Below are 13,961 nucleotides of genomic sequence, written 5' to 3'. Positions count from 1 at the left end.
GCGATCCACATAGACTGAGCCCTGAACGGTCACTAGGCGGTGAGTGGTGTCGGGAACGTTCCCTCGACCTAGACCAGTACCGGGCTGGCAGTGACTGCGGTGATCCCAGCGGCAGCTTGCCTCTGGAGCATGGGGCCAACATTGATGGCGCTCCCGGCACCGGCATGGACATGACGTCCTTAGCTGCCTGGAGGGCTTCGGGCATAGATGGCATCCAGATATCCGGAGAGGCCTGCTCCGAAGGGGCCAGGCTACTCCACTCCACATGAGTCGGAGGCCTAGGGCCCGAAGGGGACCAAGGACTACCCAACATGGATCTAGTCTCTGTCCCAAACTTCCCTCGGTGCCGTTGCGAGGAGGGAGTCTTTCCAGTCCTCTTGGCATGCCCCGTGGAAGGGGAGCGGTGCTGACTAGTTGAGGGTACTGGAGGGTCTCCGCGCACCGATGCCACGGTGCCAGGTACCGGATCAGAGCAGCATGCCGGAGTTGGGGCAGCGCCAACTCCATCAGGATGGCCTGGAGTCTAATGTCCCTTTCTTTTTTAGTCCGGGGCTTGCAGATCTTACACCTTTCGCTGATATGGGTTTCTCCCAAGCAGTGCAGACAGTCTGTGTGCGGGTCACTCTTTGGCATAGAACGCCTACAGGAGCCGCACGACTTAAATCCCGGGGCACGGGGCATGCCCCAGCCCGGGCTCACTAACTAACTAACTAAACTTCACTGAAAACTAAACTGACTACTGAAGGTACTACTGAATGAACAGTTCTGGGGACAAGCTGCAGCAAGGCTGGAGCTGAGCAATTCTGACGCACCTTCACTGGCTGCAAGAAGGAACTGAGGGTGGGGGGAGTGCACAGCTCCTCTTATACCGTGCCAGGCAGGCGCCACTCTCCCCCTACAGGTACTGCTAGGGAAAAAACTTCCGGCACTGGTGCACTTGGCGAGCAGGCACACCTACTGTGGAATACACATGAGCAATCACTCGAAGAACCACCACTTTTGCCATGTGTTAATATACCTGACAGTTGCATTTCTAATACTGTGATCCAAATAGTGTATATATACAAATAAATGTAACTACTCAACTTTCCCTCAATTTGTAGAATACATTCACTAGAGCACGCCAATGACCCTAGAGGTGCACTAACCACACAGGCACTACACAGATGATAATAGGCTAAAAAAGTTGTGTTCCTCTGTATCCAAGCAACAGAGTACTTAATTGGTCATTTATGTCAAATATTTTGCCTATTAAACCAAGAGCTTCCTCCAGAGGCAAAAAATAATCAAGTGCTTTTAACAAGTGAAATGAACAAATAAATAAGACAAAAGCAGAAAACCCAAACATACAAGTTAGAACAAGCACACAAGGCACTTCCTTCCTCCAAAATCAAAGAGCTTCCTTCATCTGTAAACATGTTGTAATGTTGCTTTTATAAGCAAAGAATATATGAGGAATGATGCTGGAAGTACCTCAAGTATGTGTTGGGAGGTGAGTGAGAGAGAGAGAGAGAGAGAGAGAGAGAGAGAGAGAGAGAGTGTGTGTGTTGTGAGAGAGAGAAGGGGCACGTGAACACATGCTGCTGGCTGTGCGTGCTCTGCTAATCAGCTGGGCGGCACTTGAATCTCTCCTGTGCAGCCGCCCAAGCGCGCAGCTTACAGGGAACAGTTTCAGGGACACATGGGGAGGGGCGAAGGGTGGGGGTAGAGGGACAAATGGGGATGGGGCAGATGTGCCTGACTGAATGAGAGTCAAAAGAACTGTTCCATACTTCTCTCACCCACACCCAACAACCTTCCAGGTTCACTGCCAGGCTCCTTCCCAGCAATAACTTCCCTCTCCCTCAGGTCCCCATGACTCAACTCCCCTGACTCCCCCAAGCCTTTGCACTGCTTCTGAGGGGTGCGGGAAACACAGTTCTGTATTGTAGTTTAAATGATTACTCAAAGTTTTGTATTAATATGCCTAGTAAGGAATCTATTTGTCAAAAAAACATTTCCTGAATCTTTTTTGTTGCATTATTTCAGACTTGCTTGCTGACAAGTATCTTGAAATAATTGAAACTGGCATGATTATACTGTGTTATTTTGACAAATAAAATATTCAGAATTTTGCAGAATTTTAAAATATTGTGCACAGAATTTTTAATTTTTTTGTGCAGAAATTCCCCAGGAGTAGAAAATCCACCTAGATGGCAAGCCATCTTGAATCTACTGACACATAGCAAAGAATTAATTGAGCATTTGGCTACAGTTCCCTAATGGAAAATACTTGTTTGTGAGTTTACCTGTTACCCAGACTTTAATTTCCTAGTTCTCCATGCTTCATGTCATATATATTAAAGAGACTAATCACCACTGTAGTCAGTATATGCTCTCTTGTTTTTGTAGGAAATGAAAAAGCTGCTGGTTTGATAAGTAACTGAAAATGTGATTAATGATTTGCATTAGAGTTCATATTTGACAAAAACATACGTACATACTGTTTATGTGGTGTTATAATTATTGCTGAAATAAAATGTTTAAAAAATAAATAGGGATGAAAGCAGTTTACTTAGGACTTTTCTACACAGAGCAGAAATTTGCACAAGAGGAGTTTGCTTTCTAAAGCACACTTATGTGTCGCACGCGAACTGGCCTGTTTAGAGTCTGTTGGTGCAATCTTTTTAATTCATGTTACCAGGAACACCATGGGTCAGTTAGTGCATGTTGGTGCACTTTAGAAATCACACCCCTCTACTGCACATTTCTGCTCCATATAGATAAGACCTTAGAAACAAAGCTATAAGTACTTATGTGTGGATTAGTAACAGAGAGAAGAACTGTGAATAATGCAATGAATCAGAAAAAAAGAAAATTCAGGCTGAACATCAAGATGCTTTTAGTAATACTGAAGACCTAGAATAGTCTTTCGCAGGAAGTTGTCAGAAACCATGTTACTGTGGTCATTAAAAACAGGAATTTACAAAGTACAGAGGAATATACTGTAGAGAACGATCCTGCATTGAGAAAGGGGTGGACAAACTGACTAACTGTATTTTTCCCCTCTCTATTTGTTAAGGGTCCATATTTGAGCAATCACTTACCTACGCAGTTACCCACCCATGGGCAGTGGTGGTCAAACTTTGCTATACATCGATTGCACACGCCACAATGTTTGGACCTCACTGGCTTCCGTATCTGTTTGACAGATATTTATGGACATATAATTACAAAAAGCTTTACAGCAAAGTGAAAGGAAAAGTCTGACAGATTTATACTGGTGGGGAAAAAAATGAATTTTAATGCACGTTAAAATACTTTGCTGCTGTTAATCCCTTAGATCAAGGTCAACAGGAATTTAAAAGCTTAATGAATAATTCAGATTCCATTAAACAATTAGTGTATTGAAATTTCATCATACATCAGCTATGGTATGTATGGTACAAAAATCTATTTAAAATATTTTCCCTTAAATAAAAATGTTGCATCTTAAAAAGTATCAAATATTTATTTCTCTTTCCATCCACCCCAAACCCGTCTAAATCCTCTAGGTATCTAAGTTTTGGGTGCGGATTTGTTTCATTTCAGCTATTTAATATTGACAGAGTATTACATTATGATTGAGATTATTCTTTGGGCATTATTCATAAAAGAACCCTAATGGAAACAGAATGCTGTTAATTAAGCCTATTTATCAATTCAAGAATATGAATTTAAAGAGAACTTCCAATGGGACTTTTGCTCCAATGTTCACTTTGACAATTTTGAAAACCACTCCCAAACTGAATATATTTTGTAAATTAAATATTAAATGATTATGATGACAAATCAAGAACAAAATACATGAACAAACCTTGAAATACAAAATATATGTACAAACCTTGAAATTAAAATACATTTAAACTTTAAAATGAAATATTTAAAAACCAACTTCATTTTTACTTATCCCTTTAAATCTGAATTTAAAGGTTCTATGTTTATTATACAAAAATGAATGACACCATGATAGAAGAAGTATTTCCATTATGTGTTTGTCATGTTATTAATTCTTCCATGGGAAATAAAATGCATACTTCAGGTCTCAGTAGGTAAGTGCAGGAAGAAATTATTTTTAAACACTGTGTTTCAAAATGTAAACATAACTTGCAAGTCTAAGCAACTAATCCACAGACAATTAAGAAATGTTAAAACACTTCAGAATTTAAAGAAACTTTCCAGTTAACCTGGAAAATAGCTAGACAGTTTTGACACAAAGCAAAAGATACTTCTTTTTCAGGCTCAATATGTCATTTAACCCAAAGTTTGTTCTAACCCATTTTAAAATAAAATAATTCTGTTTTGGAAGGCTTTGTGAAGCTTACTTATCTCTTAAGAGCCTTCCTCAAATAGATTTTATTTTACATAGGTCCTGAAACAACTAATCTGCAATGCATATACCAAAAGGGGTTTTCCTTTGTATGGTAGAAGGGAGTATAATACAATATTTCAAGAAGCTCTCACAATAACTAAATATGATTTTGTGATGTTGCCTATACAGATCAACAAAAGACTAAATTACATGTGTATATAGACACACATATACATATATGTACGTAGGTACATCATGTTACATTACATTAAAAAAAAATCAATGAAAGTACTTCAGTTTCACAAAACCTCTGAAAGTATTAAATTTTTTAAAAAACCATTACAATTCTCATGATTTCAATAGAAAAAGGCCTAAACATTTTGTTAAACCAGCAACGGCAATTCTGAGTCAAACTGAAATGTTTACTGCAAATATTCATAATTCTCCCCTTTTTCCCATCCCCAAAAAATCGCAGAATACAAAAGGTACATAAACTTCTCCACAGACTTTTCTTTTTTATAATACAAAACTTCTTCAACCAGGATTCTTGGGAGAAACTGAATGCTTGTTCAAAATATAACAGTTTTGCTACATAGCTTGAAGTTGCTGAAAGGATGCGACAACCAATCACACTGGTTTATTTCAATAAACCTTTTATAAAAAGTTATTTCTATTTGTCAAAACTTTGCAGCTTCTCACAAGATGTGTCCTGTATAAATAGGTCAGAAGGGGACACTGTGTCCATCTAGTCCAACTTCCGTATAACACAGGCCACAGAACTTCCCCACCCTCATGGCTCTTCTCTCAACCCTCTCCAATTTATCAACATCCTCCTTAACTTGTGGGCACCAAAACTGAATGCAGTATTCCAGCAGGGGTCGCACAAGTGCCAAACACAAAGGTAAAAGAACCTCTCTACTCCTACTCGAGATTCCCGTCTCCTTTAACCGCAGCATCATGCTGGAAGCACACATTCAGCACATACCTTTTTCAGAGTAACTGCTTCTCAGGATAGTCTCCCCCATCCTGCTAAGTATGGCCTACATTCTTTGTTCCTTTGTGTTTACATTTAGCTGTATTAAAATACTGTACATACACCTCTACCCCGATATAACGCTGTCCTCGGGAGCCAAAAAAATCTTACCGCTTTATAGGTAAAACCGCGTTATATCGAACTTGCTTTGATCCACCGGAGTGCGCAGCCCCGCCCCCCTGGAGCACTGCTTTAAGCATTATATCTGAATTCGTGTTATATCGGGTCGTGTTATATCGGGGCAGAGGTGTAGTTTGTTCACACCCAGATTACCAAGCAATCCAGACTGCTCTTCATTATTTACAGCTCCCCCGGTTTTTGTATCATCTGCCTAAATATGGATTCTGATGTCCAACATTAAGGCGGCCAACTTTGAAAAGGTTGCCAACTATAGTAACATAGGCCCACGTTCGGCTTAAGCAGGCTACGGTTTCAAACTGAGTTTGGATTTTTAGCATGAGTGGTAGGACTGAAGCATGTAAAAGGATGAGATCATAAGAAAACACAAGTTATTTGTGTTAATCTTGTAGTGACCCTTAAAAATACCAGTGTTATCTCATTTAAGGTTTGGGATGAGGTAATAGAAATAAAGAAAATATGGTTAATGGGCACCAGGAATTGTAAATAATTGGTTTGTTTAGTTTAGTATAAAGAAACGTGTAGTTTGGTAGTCAAAGAGAAATACAGCCTAACGAGATAAGATGCAAACCTTGAAGAAAGAGGACCAGTCATTAATCTTCTCTTGACCGGGGCAGAAGACAAGGTTCAAACTTAGCTGCTTCATCTGGAGTTAGAAAGGTCTGACAACAAACAATAACATCACCTTTTTCTTATAGTGTATTAAAAAAGCAAGGTTTTCTAGGGGTACTTTGTCAGTGCCTTTCCTTATTCCTCTGGAGACATGCCATGATGGGAAGGTCCCTACCAGGCCTGATCCTGTTGAGAGTATTTTAGCCAGTACACCTCTACCCTGATATAACGTGACCTGATATAACATGAATTTGGATAGAACGCAGTAAAGCAGCGCTCTGGGGGTGGGGTGGGGGTGGGGGGCGGGGCTGTGCAATCCGGCGGATCAAAGCAAGTTCGATATAACGTGGTTTCACCTATATTGCGGTAAGATTTTTTGGCTCCCAAGGATAGCGCTATATCGGGGTAGAGGTGTATTTATAACTGTATTGCTTTTGGGTACATAATACAAGAGTATATGCTTACCCTTGTACATTTATCACGAAGTGGCCATTGAATTAATGGAGGAATGCTTGTGCGGAAACTGAGTCATGGTAAACCTTAATAAACTTATTAAGAAAATAATTTTCAATACCAATAATACAATTTAGCATGTTCTTGGATCTTGATTTGCTTTTTTCATGCCAATGCCACATAACAGACTGCTACAAAGGACATTATGCAGCTGACCCTTCTGTTGGGACTAGGGAGGCAGAAGGCCTTTTCTTATATAGCAGATAGCTCCTATTCCCAACTGCATGGAACTTTAGGTAACAAGATGGGTTCTGCAGCTCAGATAGAACCATTACTATTAAAATGGGGTTAAGATTATTAGTTAAGTGTTTCCTCTTAATAGCAGCAAAAGGCCAATGCTTGGCCATTTGGATTAATAAAATTGTACTGGTATGTGTGCATATTTAAGAAAATTTGACCATTTTTTAAAAAGTTGGCATATTGTTATTAGTATTCCATCTCATGCTTTGCACGAGTATGTACTATTAGTAGACTTTACAGTCTTTTATATTTGCTAATCACATTTTAAAAGGAATGTGCATATCATGTTTTCTTGTGGAACTGGATAGCTGCCCTTGTTCTCTTGAAGCTGATTTCCATTTTAAAATGTTTTGTGGAGGGGTGTGAAAATTAGTATTTTTTCTTTTTAAGATGATAGCCAAATTAAAAAAGTCCAGCTCACTTTTGAAAGAAACTATTTTCATGCTCTAAAGGAGATTATTTTAGTTATGCCAATGGCAGACAGAATGCTGTAAAGCCCAACACCAGAAAAAAATTGACACATCAATGTAAAATATTATTTAAAAACAGGATTGAATAGTGCATTTAAAATTGTATAAAATTAGTTATCCAATTCTCTTTTTAATAAAAAAAATTAACACACATATTTCCCTTAACCCTATGTCCTTTCCAGTTAGCCTAACAATCAGAAAGTCCTAGAAATGTGAAGAGCTAGGAATGGTTCACTAGTTTTCCAAAACTGAAGCAATTACATTTAGTTTGGTTTGGTTTAGATATAGTTCAAAGTTAAAATAAGGTGTTCACAAAGATACAAGATTTAGCATGAATTTTGTCCCCTAGTAAGCATGAAATTAAAACAAAGACTCTGATCCTCTAACTAAGAACATGGGGGTGTACTGTTGAGCCTGCATGGAGGCTGACTTCCAGCGGGCTCTGCATGGATGCAGCAATCCATTTACACACTATCAGTTGCAGGATTGAATCAACGTTAGCAAAACTCAATCCATAGGGTGTTCTCCATCACAATTTTTCTGCCATGCCGTTCCTTGATTTTACCTGCTGATATAGAAACTATCATTTGATCTACAGAAATAGCTAATACTTCATTAATGAGAAAACAACTTTACATTATACAAAGGTATAATTTAAAGTCGTCATCTTTTTTATTGTCAGATAATTATCTAAAGAAAAATGGTTTCTCAGACTGAATGATTGCATAAATGATTGTATGCCATATGGAAACTGCTAATCAAAGCACTCCTTTAATATTGTTAATTAAAAAGTATGCTCTTCCAAATAAATGTCAAAACACAAAAGGGTTTAAAAGTGTACAGGTATTAAGAAAACAATAATGCTTATAAAGTCATCTGCAAGCATGCCTGGAAGTACAAAATACATTTGTCAGTACTGTGAACTGAAGGTCAATGCTATCTCATCAGTGCATTAGCTAAACACAAGAAAAAATTAGATGAAAGTTCTCAACCGCAACCCAATAATTGGATATTATTAATCAACTTGCAGAAGCGAAAAAACTATTAAACTAAATTCTGTGGATAAATGTTTCAGCTCAAGGCAATCAGGATACTGAAGAAACTATTTAACTACAATATTTATCTACAGCATTTAATTTCGTTAGTTTTACTGAAATTTCACAAGTGAGTGAATTTAGGAAGCAAAAGAGCCAACCCATATACAAACTAAACAAACACATTAGAAGTGAGTCAACGAGATCAAATATTGGGCTAAATTCTGCTCTCATTTACATCAATCAGTACAATCCCATTTACTTCAGAATGGTTGCACAGGGAGAGCAGAATTTCACCCCAACAATCTTCAGAATATGTAGCATGCCCAGCAAATAATTTTTTACTTGGTAAAGACACTTAGATTCTAGCATTATGTTACCATTAACGAATTCTCTGCATAAAGTCAAAATGATCTACCCCCCTGACATTACCACAATTCTTATGAACAGACCCACTTGAGCTTTTTGGAAAACACTATTTTGATATAAGTTTTTTTAAACAACATCCATCTCTGAAATAACATGGAGAAAAGGGCAGCGGGGGGTGGGAGGGGGAGAGAAAGGGAAATCTCATTTATTTACTATATAAATATCCAGTTTTGCCCACCACACACAACCTCTCTCCCCCAACACTGATATTTACATTTCAATTAAGTGGAAACAAAAATAAATGAGTAAAAATAAAAAGCATACTACCAAACAGGTACTGCAGAATATACTGAGGTCCAGACTTCCTGTCTCTGCAAGTTCAACTATTGTCTTCAGAAGAAACAAACAAGAAATAAAATTAGTATTTAAACTTTTAAACACATACCCATCTAATTTCCAATGTTAAATTATTTCTGTAGCTCATAATCAGGCCTGTATGCTCAGACTATCTCAGGCTTTGCCTACACCAGAATATTTAATTTAAATAAATTTTAAACCTATTTAAACTGGTGCAAAACTCTATGTAGACACTTATTTCCAATTAAAAGTGGCTTATTTAGTTTCTTCTTAGTTGATTTAAGCTAAATAGATATAAAGCAGGTTTAGACTGACTTAGCACATCCACACAGAATTTAGCACACAGGTTTAACTAAATTGATTTTAAAATCAGATTTAAACTCAAACTATTTTGCATTTTGATAAATCCTCAGAGATTACCTTCCAGTCAGGACCCATCAGTCAAGAAGGAGAAATTTAAGTTCAATGGTATACAGTCCAAAGTCTCAAAACTGCAATTACCTAGAATGCATTCCATAGAATGTTCATCTCTTAACCACAAAAGCAGTAATAAAAGCCAAACCTCCAACCCACTATGCATCATGCTATGCTTATGGATCAAGTGATATACAATGGTGGATTTCAGTTACAACATCCCAATTTCCTTACATTAAATTAGATCCTTTCATTTTATGTGTCCTTCCAGTATCTATTTTGTTTTTGGAATAGTGGTGACTTATTACTCTAGGAAATGAAGAGAGTCTACATTTCCAACAACCTTTATATTTCAGCAGCTGAAGATTGTGCCACAAGAGGCTTTTATATAAAGTCTGCAGTGTCTGGAAAATATATATTCACGGATTTCAAAGGAACTGTCCTGAAAATGTCTTTTGACAAAGCTACTTTTCTTGGCCCAGGATGAATTAACTCCGATTAGCATAAATAGTTAAGGAATAAAATTAAAGACCGATATGCTTGTCTAATTTGTACCTTCAGCCATAGTACATGAAATATATTTTAACCGTAGTTCTGGGTTTTAAGTGCCCTGTCACATTGGTGTCTTTGGATCCATATGATTTTAACTCCTTTCTCACCTCTCCTGATTAGAAAAGGAGCAGAAGGTACTTATGACTATTCTGTTAATGTAACAAGCCAAACAAAGTTGGTATGCAAGAAGGTTTACCTTTACTTCCTGGTTGAGATGATGGCCACCAAGGGGGATACCTCAATCGAAGATCCCCAAATGCCTTTTCAATTCTTCCAAGACACTACATGGAGGAACTGGCAGGGGGTGAATATGGAAATACACTAGACCCCCGGGCTCCTTCTCCAAAGCAGCCAGTAAACGCTACAGTCAAGGGTTCAGGGATAAAACGGGGCCTTATAGTCCTCTCTGCAGAAATCAGAGGAACCAACTGTGGCATTAAGACCAGCAGCCTCTCCTCCCTCCTCCAAACGGGAAGCAGTAGCCGTTTCATTCTCCCTTTACTCTTTCCTCTCTCTAACAATCCCTTCCTCTATACTACACTTCAATTCCAAGTGACTCCTCCAAAAAACTAATATAAATAAAACAAATAGATGAAAAACAAAAGAGACAGAACTAACAGGAGGCATGTCTACCATCACCATGATCACTTTGGGCTGGCTTTTGATACCCTCTTGCATGTTTGGGACCTCTCCACAAGTAGTTCCATTGAATTCAATGGGAGTAATTGTAGAATAAAGCACTATTCAACATGGTCCTTTGCTTATACAATACACTGCATGCCTTTTACTCTTTGGGGACTGTTTTCCTGTATGTTTGTTCAGTGACCAGTACAATCCAGGGCAGATCCTCCTGATTGGTGCCTTTGGGCACTACCATAATAAAAGTAAATAAATTCCTACTACTACAACTAATAATAATTTCAATGCAGTTTGGAAAGTGGGGAGTTGCCTGAACTACTTCAAATTAGTCTAGGAAGCAGAAATACATCATTGAAAAGGGAAAGCATGTCAAAAGAAAAAACACCTGGAAACTCGGATGTTGCTGGCATTTCCAGATATACTTACCGTGGTCTGTTGGATTGCCCTGCCTATTTGTTCAACAGGGAGGGGAAGCACAAATTATTTGGTGCCCTGACTTTTGTTCACTTTAAGATAAGTTACGAAGCAAAGTGGGGAAACTACTACAATGCCCAGAATATTTTATGGCGGTCCTTTTTATGATGGTCCATTCTAGAGTTGAATTAGTTGCAAAGTGTCTGCATCAAAAAAATCCATAACATTTGCACAGTGACAAAATCCTGATGGAAGAAGACTGGAAACTGGCTAATTTTTTATTTAGACCCTGATTCGGCAAAGCACTGAAGCATGTGCTTAATTTGAAGTAGGTGAGCAGTGACTTCAATGGGACTCCTGTGTTTATGTGGTTTGCTGAACTGAGGCCACAAAGGGGCTTACTTACTACTCTACAAAGTGTTAAAATTCTACTTAATTATGTAGTCCTGCTGAAGGAATGGTACTTAGATTGGACTAGCCCAGCATCCAACTTGGTGGATGCACAGTAACAGAAAAGCAATTCTGGATGCCTGAATCTGCACATTCACAGTTGTTTTTTTAATATCAATCTATCCTGTAAACAAAAATAATCTAAATCCTGGAAGAGTCCCCACTTGTAATGCCAACCTCATCAGAGATTACTACTCGGCACATGGACAAATATATAATTCCAGGGAGCCTGATGTCATTCCACTTTGATTTGCAGTGAGTTGCATAGCATGCTTGAGAGTGGGATTTCCAAAAACACCTAAGTGAGTCAGGTGCACAAGTCTCACTGATTTTCAATGGGACTTGTACTCCTAACTCCTTTAGGGGCTTTTGAAAATCTCTCCCATAAACTAATGGAAGAGGTTACTGCTGCTCTCATTTTGGGAATTTGTGATTGCTAGGTTTGATTGCTCAAAAACTTCATTTCAATAAAGGGCAAGTTAGAACTGCTAACAGTAATGGGCTTGAGCATCAGAAAATTATCATGGTAAAAGATTATAAATGCATCTGGTCATAAATTATATGCCAAGATGAATTACTCTCAAATGCCAATGAAAGCTAATCAGAGATGTCTATCTCAGAACCGAAGAAGAAGCTTGACTCAAACAGAATTCAATGTTTTGTCAGTAGAAGCTCTAGCTTTATTGGTATAGTATATTTAAATTACAGTAATTTGTACATTTTATTTATTTTTAAAACAGAATAGGCAAAATCTTTAAGCAATGACATTTAAAGTGACAGCTAGTGTAACACCGATAGACTCCGGTCGTCGGTGGGCGGGACTGAATCTGGGACTTCTGGAGCTTAGTGTACGAGCTTTACAGCACGAGCTAAAAGCCAACTGCTTTTTAGCTAAGGCTGTACAGCAGACTCATTTAACTCTCTGTAAGTTGTCTCAGTGCCACTCGATGGGACAGAACACCACAGCCAGGAGGTGTGGGGGTTACATACTTCCCTTAGCTGAGGAAGCGCGTCCCGAGCTTCAGTGACTTCCCAGTTGAAATCCTGGAAGAGTCCCCACTTGTAATGCCAACAGACTCCAGTTGTGGTCAGGCAGGATCAAACCGGGGACCTCTGGAACTTAGTGCATGAGCTTCTACAGCATGAGCTAAAAGCCAATTGCCTTTTAACTAAGGCTGTAGAGCAGACTCATTTAACTCTCTCTAAGGCCTGGTCTACACTGGGGGGTGGGGAGGAAGGGGATTGATCTAAGTTATGCAACTTCAGCTATGTGAATAACGTAGCTGAAGTCGACATACTTAGATCTACTCACTGCGATGTCTTCACTGCAGTGAGGCGACTGCTGCCACTCCCCCGTCTACTCTGCCTGTGCCTCTTGCGGTGATGGAGTACAGGAGTCGACGGAAGAGTGCTCGGGGGTTGATTTATTGCATCTAGACTAGACGCGATAAATCGACCCCCGCTGGATCAATCACTGCCCGCCGATCCGGCAGGTAGTATAGACATACCCTAAGTGGTCTCAATGCCACTCGATGGGCCAGAACACCACACCCAGAAGGTGTGTGGATTACACTAGTATTAGAGACAAGATGAGTGAGGTAATATATTTTATTCAACCAGCTTCTGTTGTGAGAGATACAAGCTTTTAAGCTTACACAAAACTCTTCTTCAGGTCTGGGAAATGTACTCAGAGAGAATGTCTACAATGCAATTAGACACCCATGGCTGGCCCTTATCAGCTCACTCAGGCTCTTTGGGCTTAAGCTAAGGGGCTATTTAATTGGGGTGTAGACATCTGTGGATGGGCTGGAGCCTGGCTCTAGGACCCTCCAAGGTGGGAGAATCCAAGAGATTGGGCTGCAGCCCGAACCCAAACGTCTATACCACAATTAAACACAATGTCTACACTAGAAACCTTACAGCGGTACAGCTGCTCTATGCCGCTCTCCTGAGAGCGCAGAGCTCTCCTGTCAACATAATTAAACCGTCTCCAATGAGTGGCGGTGGCTATGTTGGCGGGAGAAGCTCTCTCGCTGACACAGCGCTGTGCACACTATGACTTATGCTGGAGAAACTTGCAGCTCAGGGGCATTTTTTCCCCCACACCCCTGAGCAACATTAGTTTTGCCGACATAAGTGGTACTGTAGATATGGCCTTAGCCTGAGTCAGCTGGCACAGGTCAGCCGTGGGTGTCTAACTGCAGCGTAGACATGAGTGTCACAACTAAATACAAGGTGGGAACAGATATGTTTTAACTGCTTATGCTAAACAATTTCACAGGATTATTCAATGTGAAGTGGCCAGTAGGGGGAAAGCTGGAGTGGGTGTTAATGGGTTATATATCAGGGGTGGGCAAACTATGGCCCGCGGGCCAGATCTGGTCCATCTAACATTT

At 39.5% G+C, this 13,961-nt stretch overlaps 1 protein-coding gene across 3 annotated transcripts in view; it reads right to left on the bottom strand.

Annotated features, from left to right (window-relative positions):
* ZDHHC17 (zinc finger DHHC-type palmitoyltransferase 17) overlaps positions 1-13,961 on the bottom strand; it is a 109,238-nt gene that overhangs the window by 17,809 nt on the left and 77,468 nt on the right. For 2 of the 3 annotated variants that reach the window (XM_034771872.1, XM_034771880.1), the window contains exons 7-8: positions 9,064-9,129; positions 3,087-3,180 (exon numbers count right to left, since the gene is read on the bottom strand). In XM_034771872.1, coding sequence (XP_034627763.1) covers positions 3,087-3,180; positions 9,064-9,129 — 160 coding nt within the window. The remainder of the gene's footprint in view (positions 1-3,086; positions 3,181-9,063; positions 9,130-13,961) is intronic. The other variant, XM_034771888.1, reaches the window with a different exon arrangement.

Source organism: Trachemys scripta, chromosome 1 (genome assembly GCF_013100865.1).
Source record: "Trachemys scripta elegans isolate TJP31775 chromosome 1, CAS_Tse_1.0, whole genome shotgun sequence".
In the NCBI taxonomy this organism is placed as follows: domain Eukaryota; kingdom Metazoa; phylum Chordata; order Testudines; family Emydidae; genus Trachemys; species Trachemys scripta.
The sequence above is the reverse complement of the archived record's forward strand: the minus strand, read 5'-3'. Positions and strand labels throughout refer to the sequence as shown.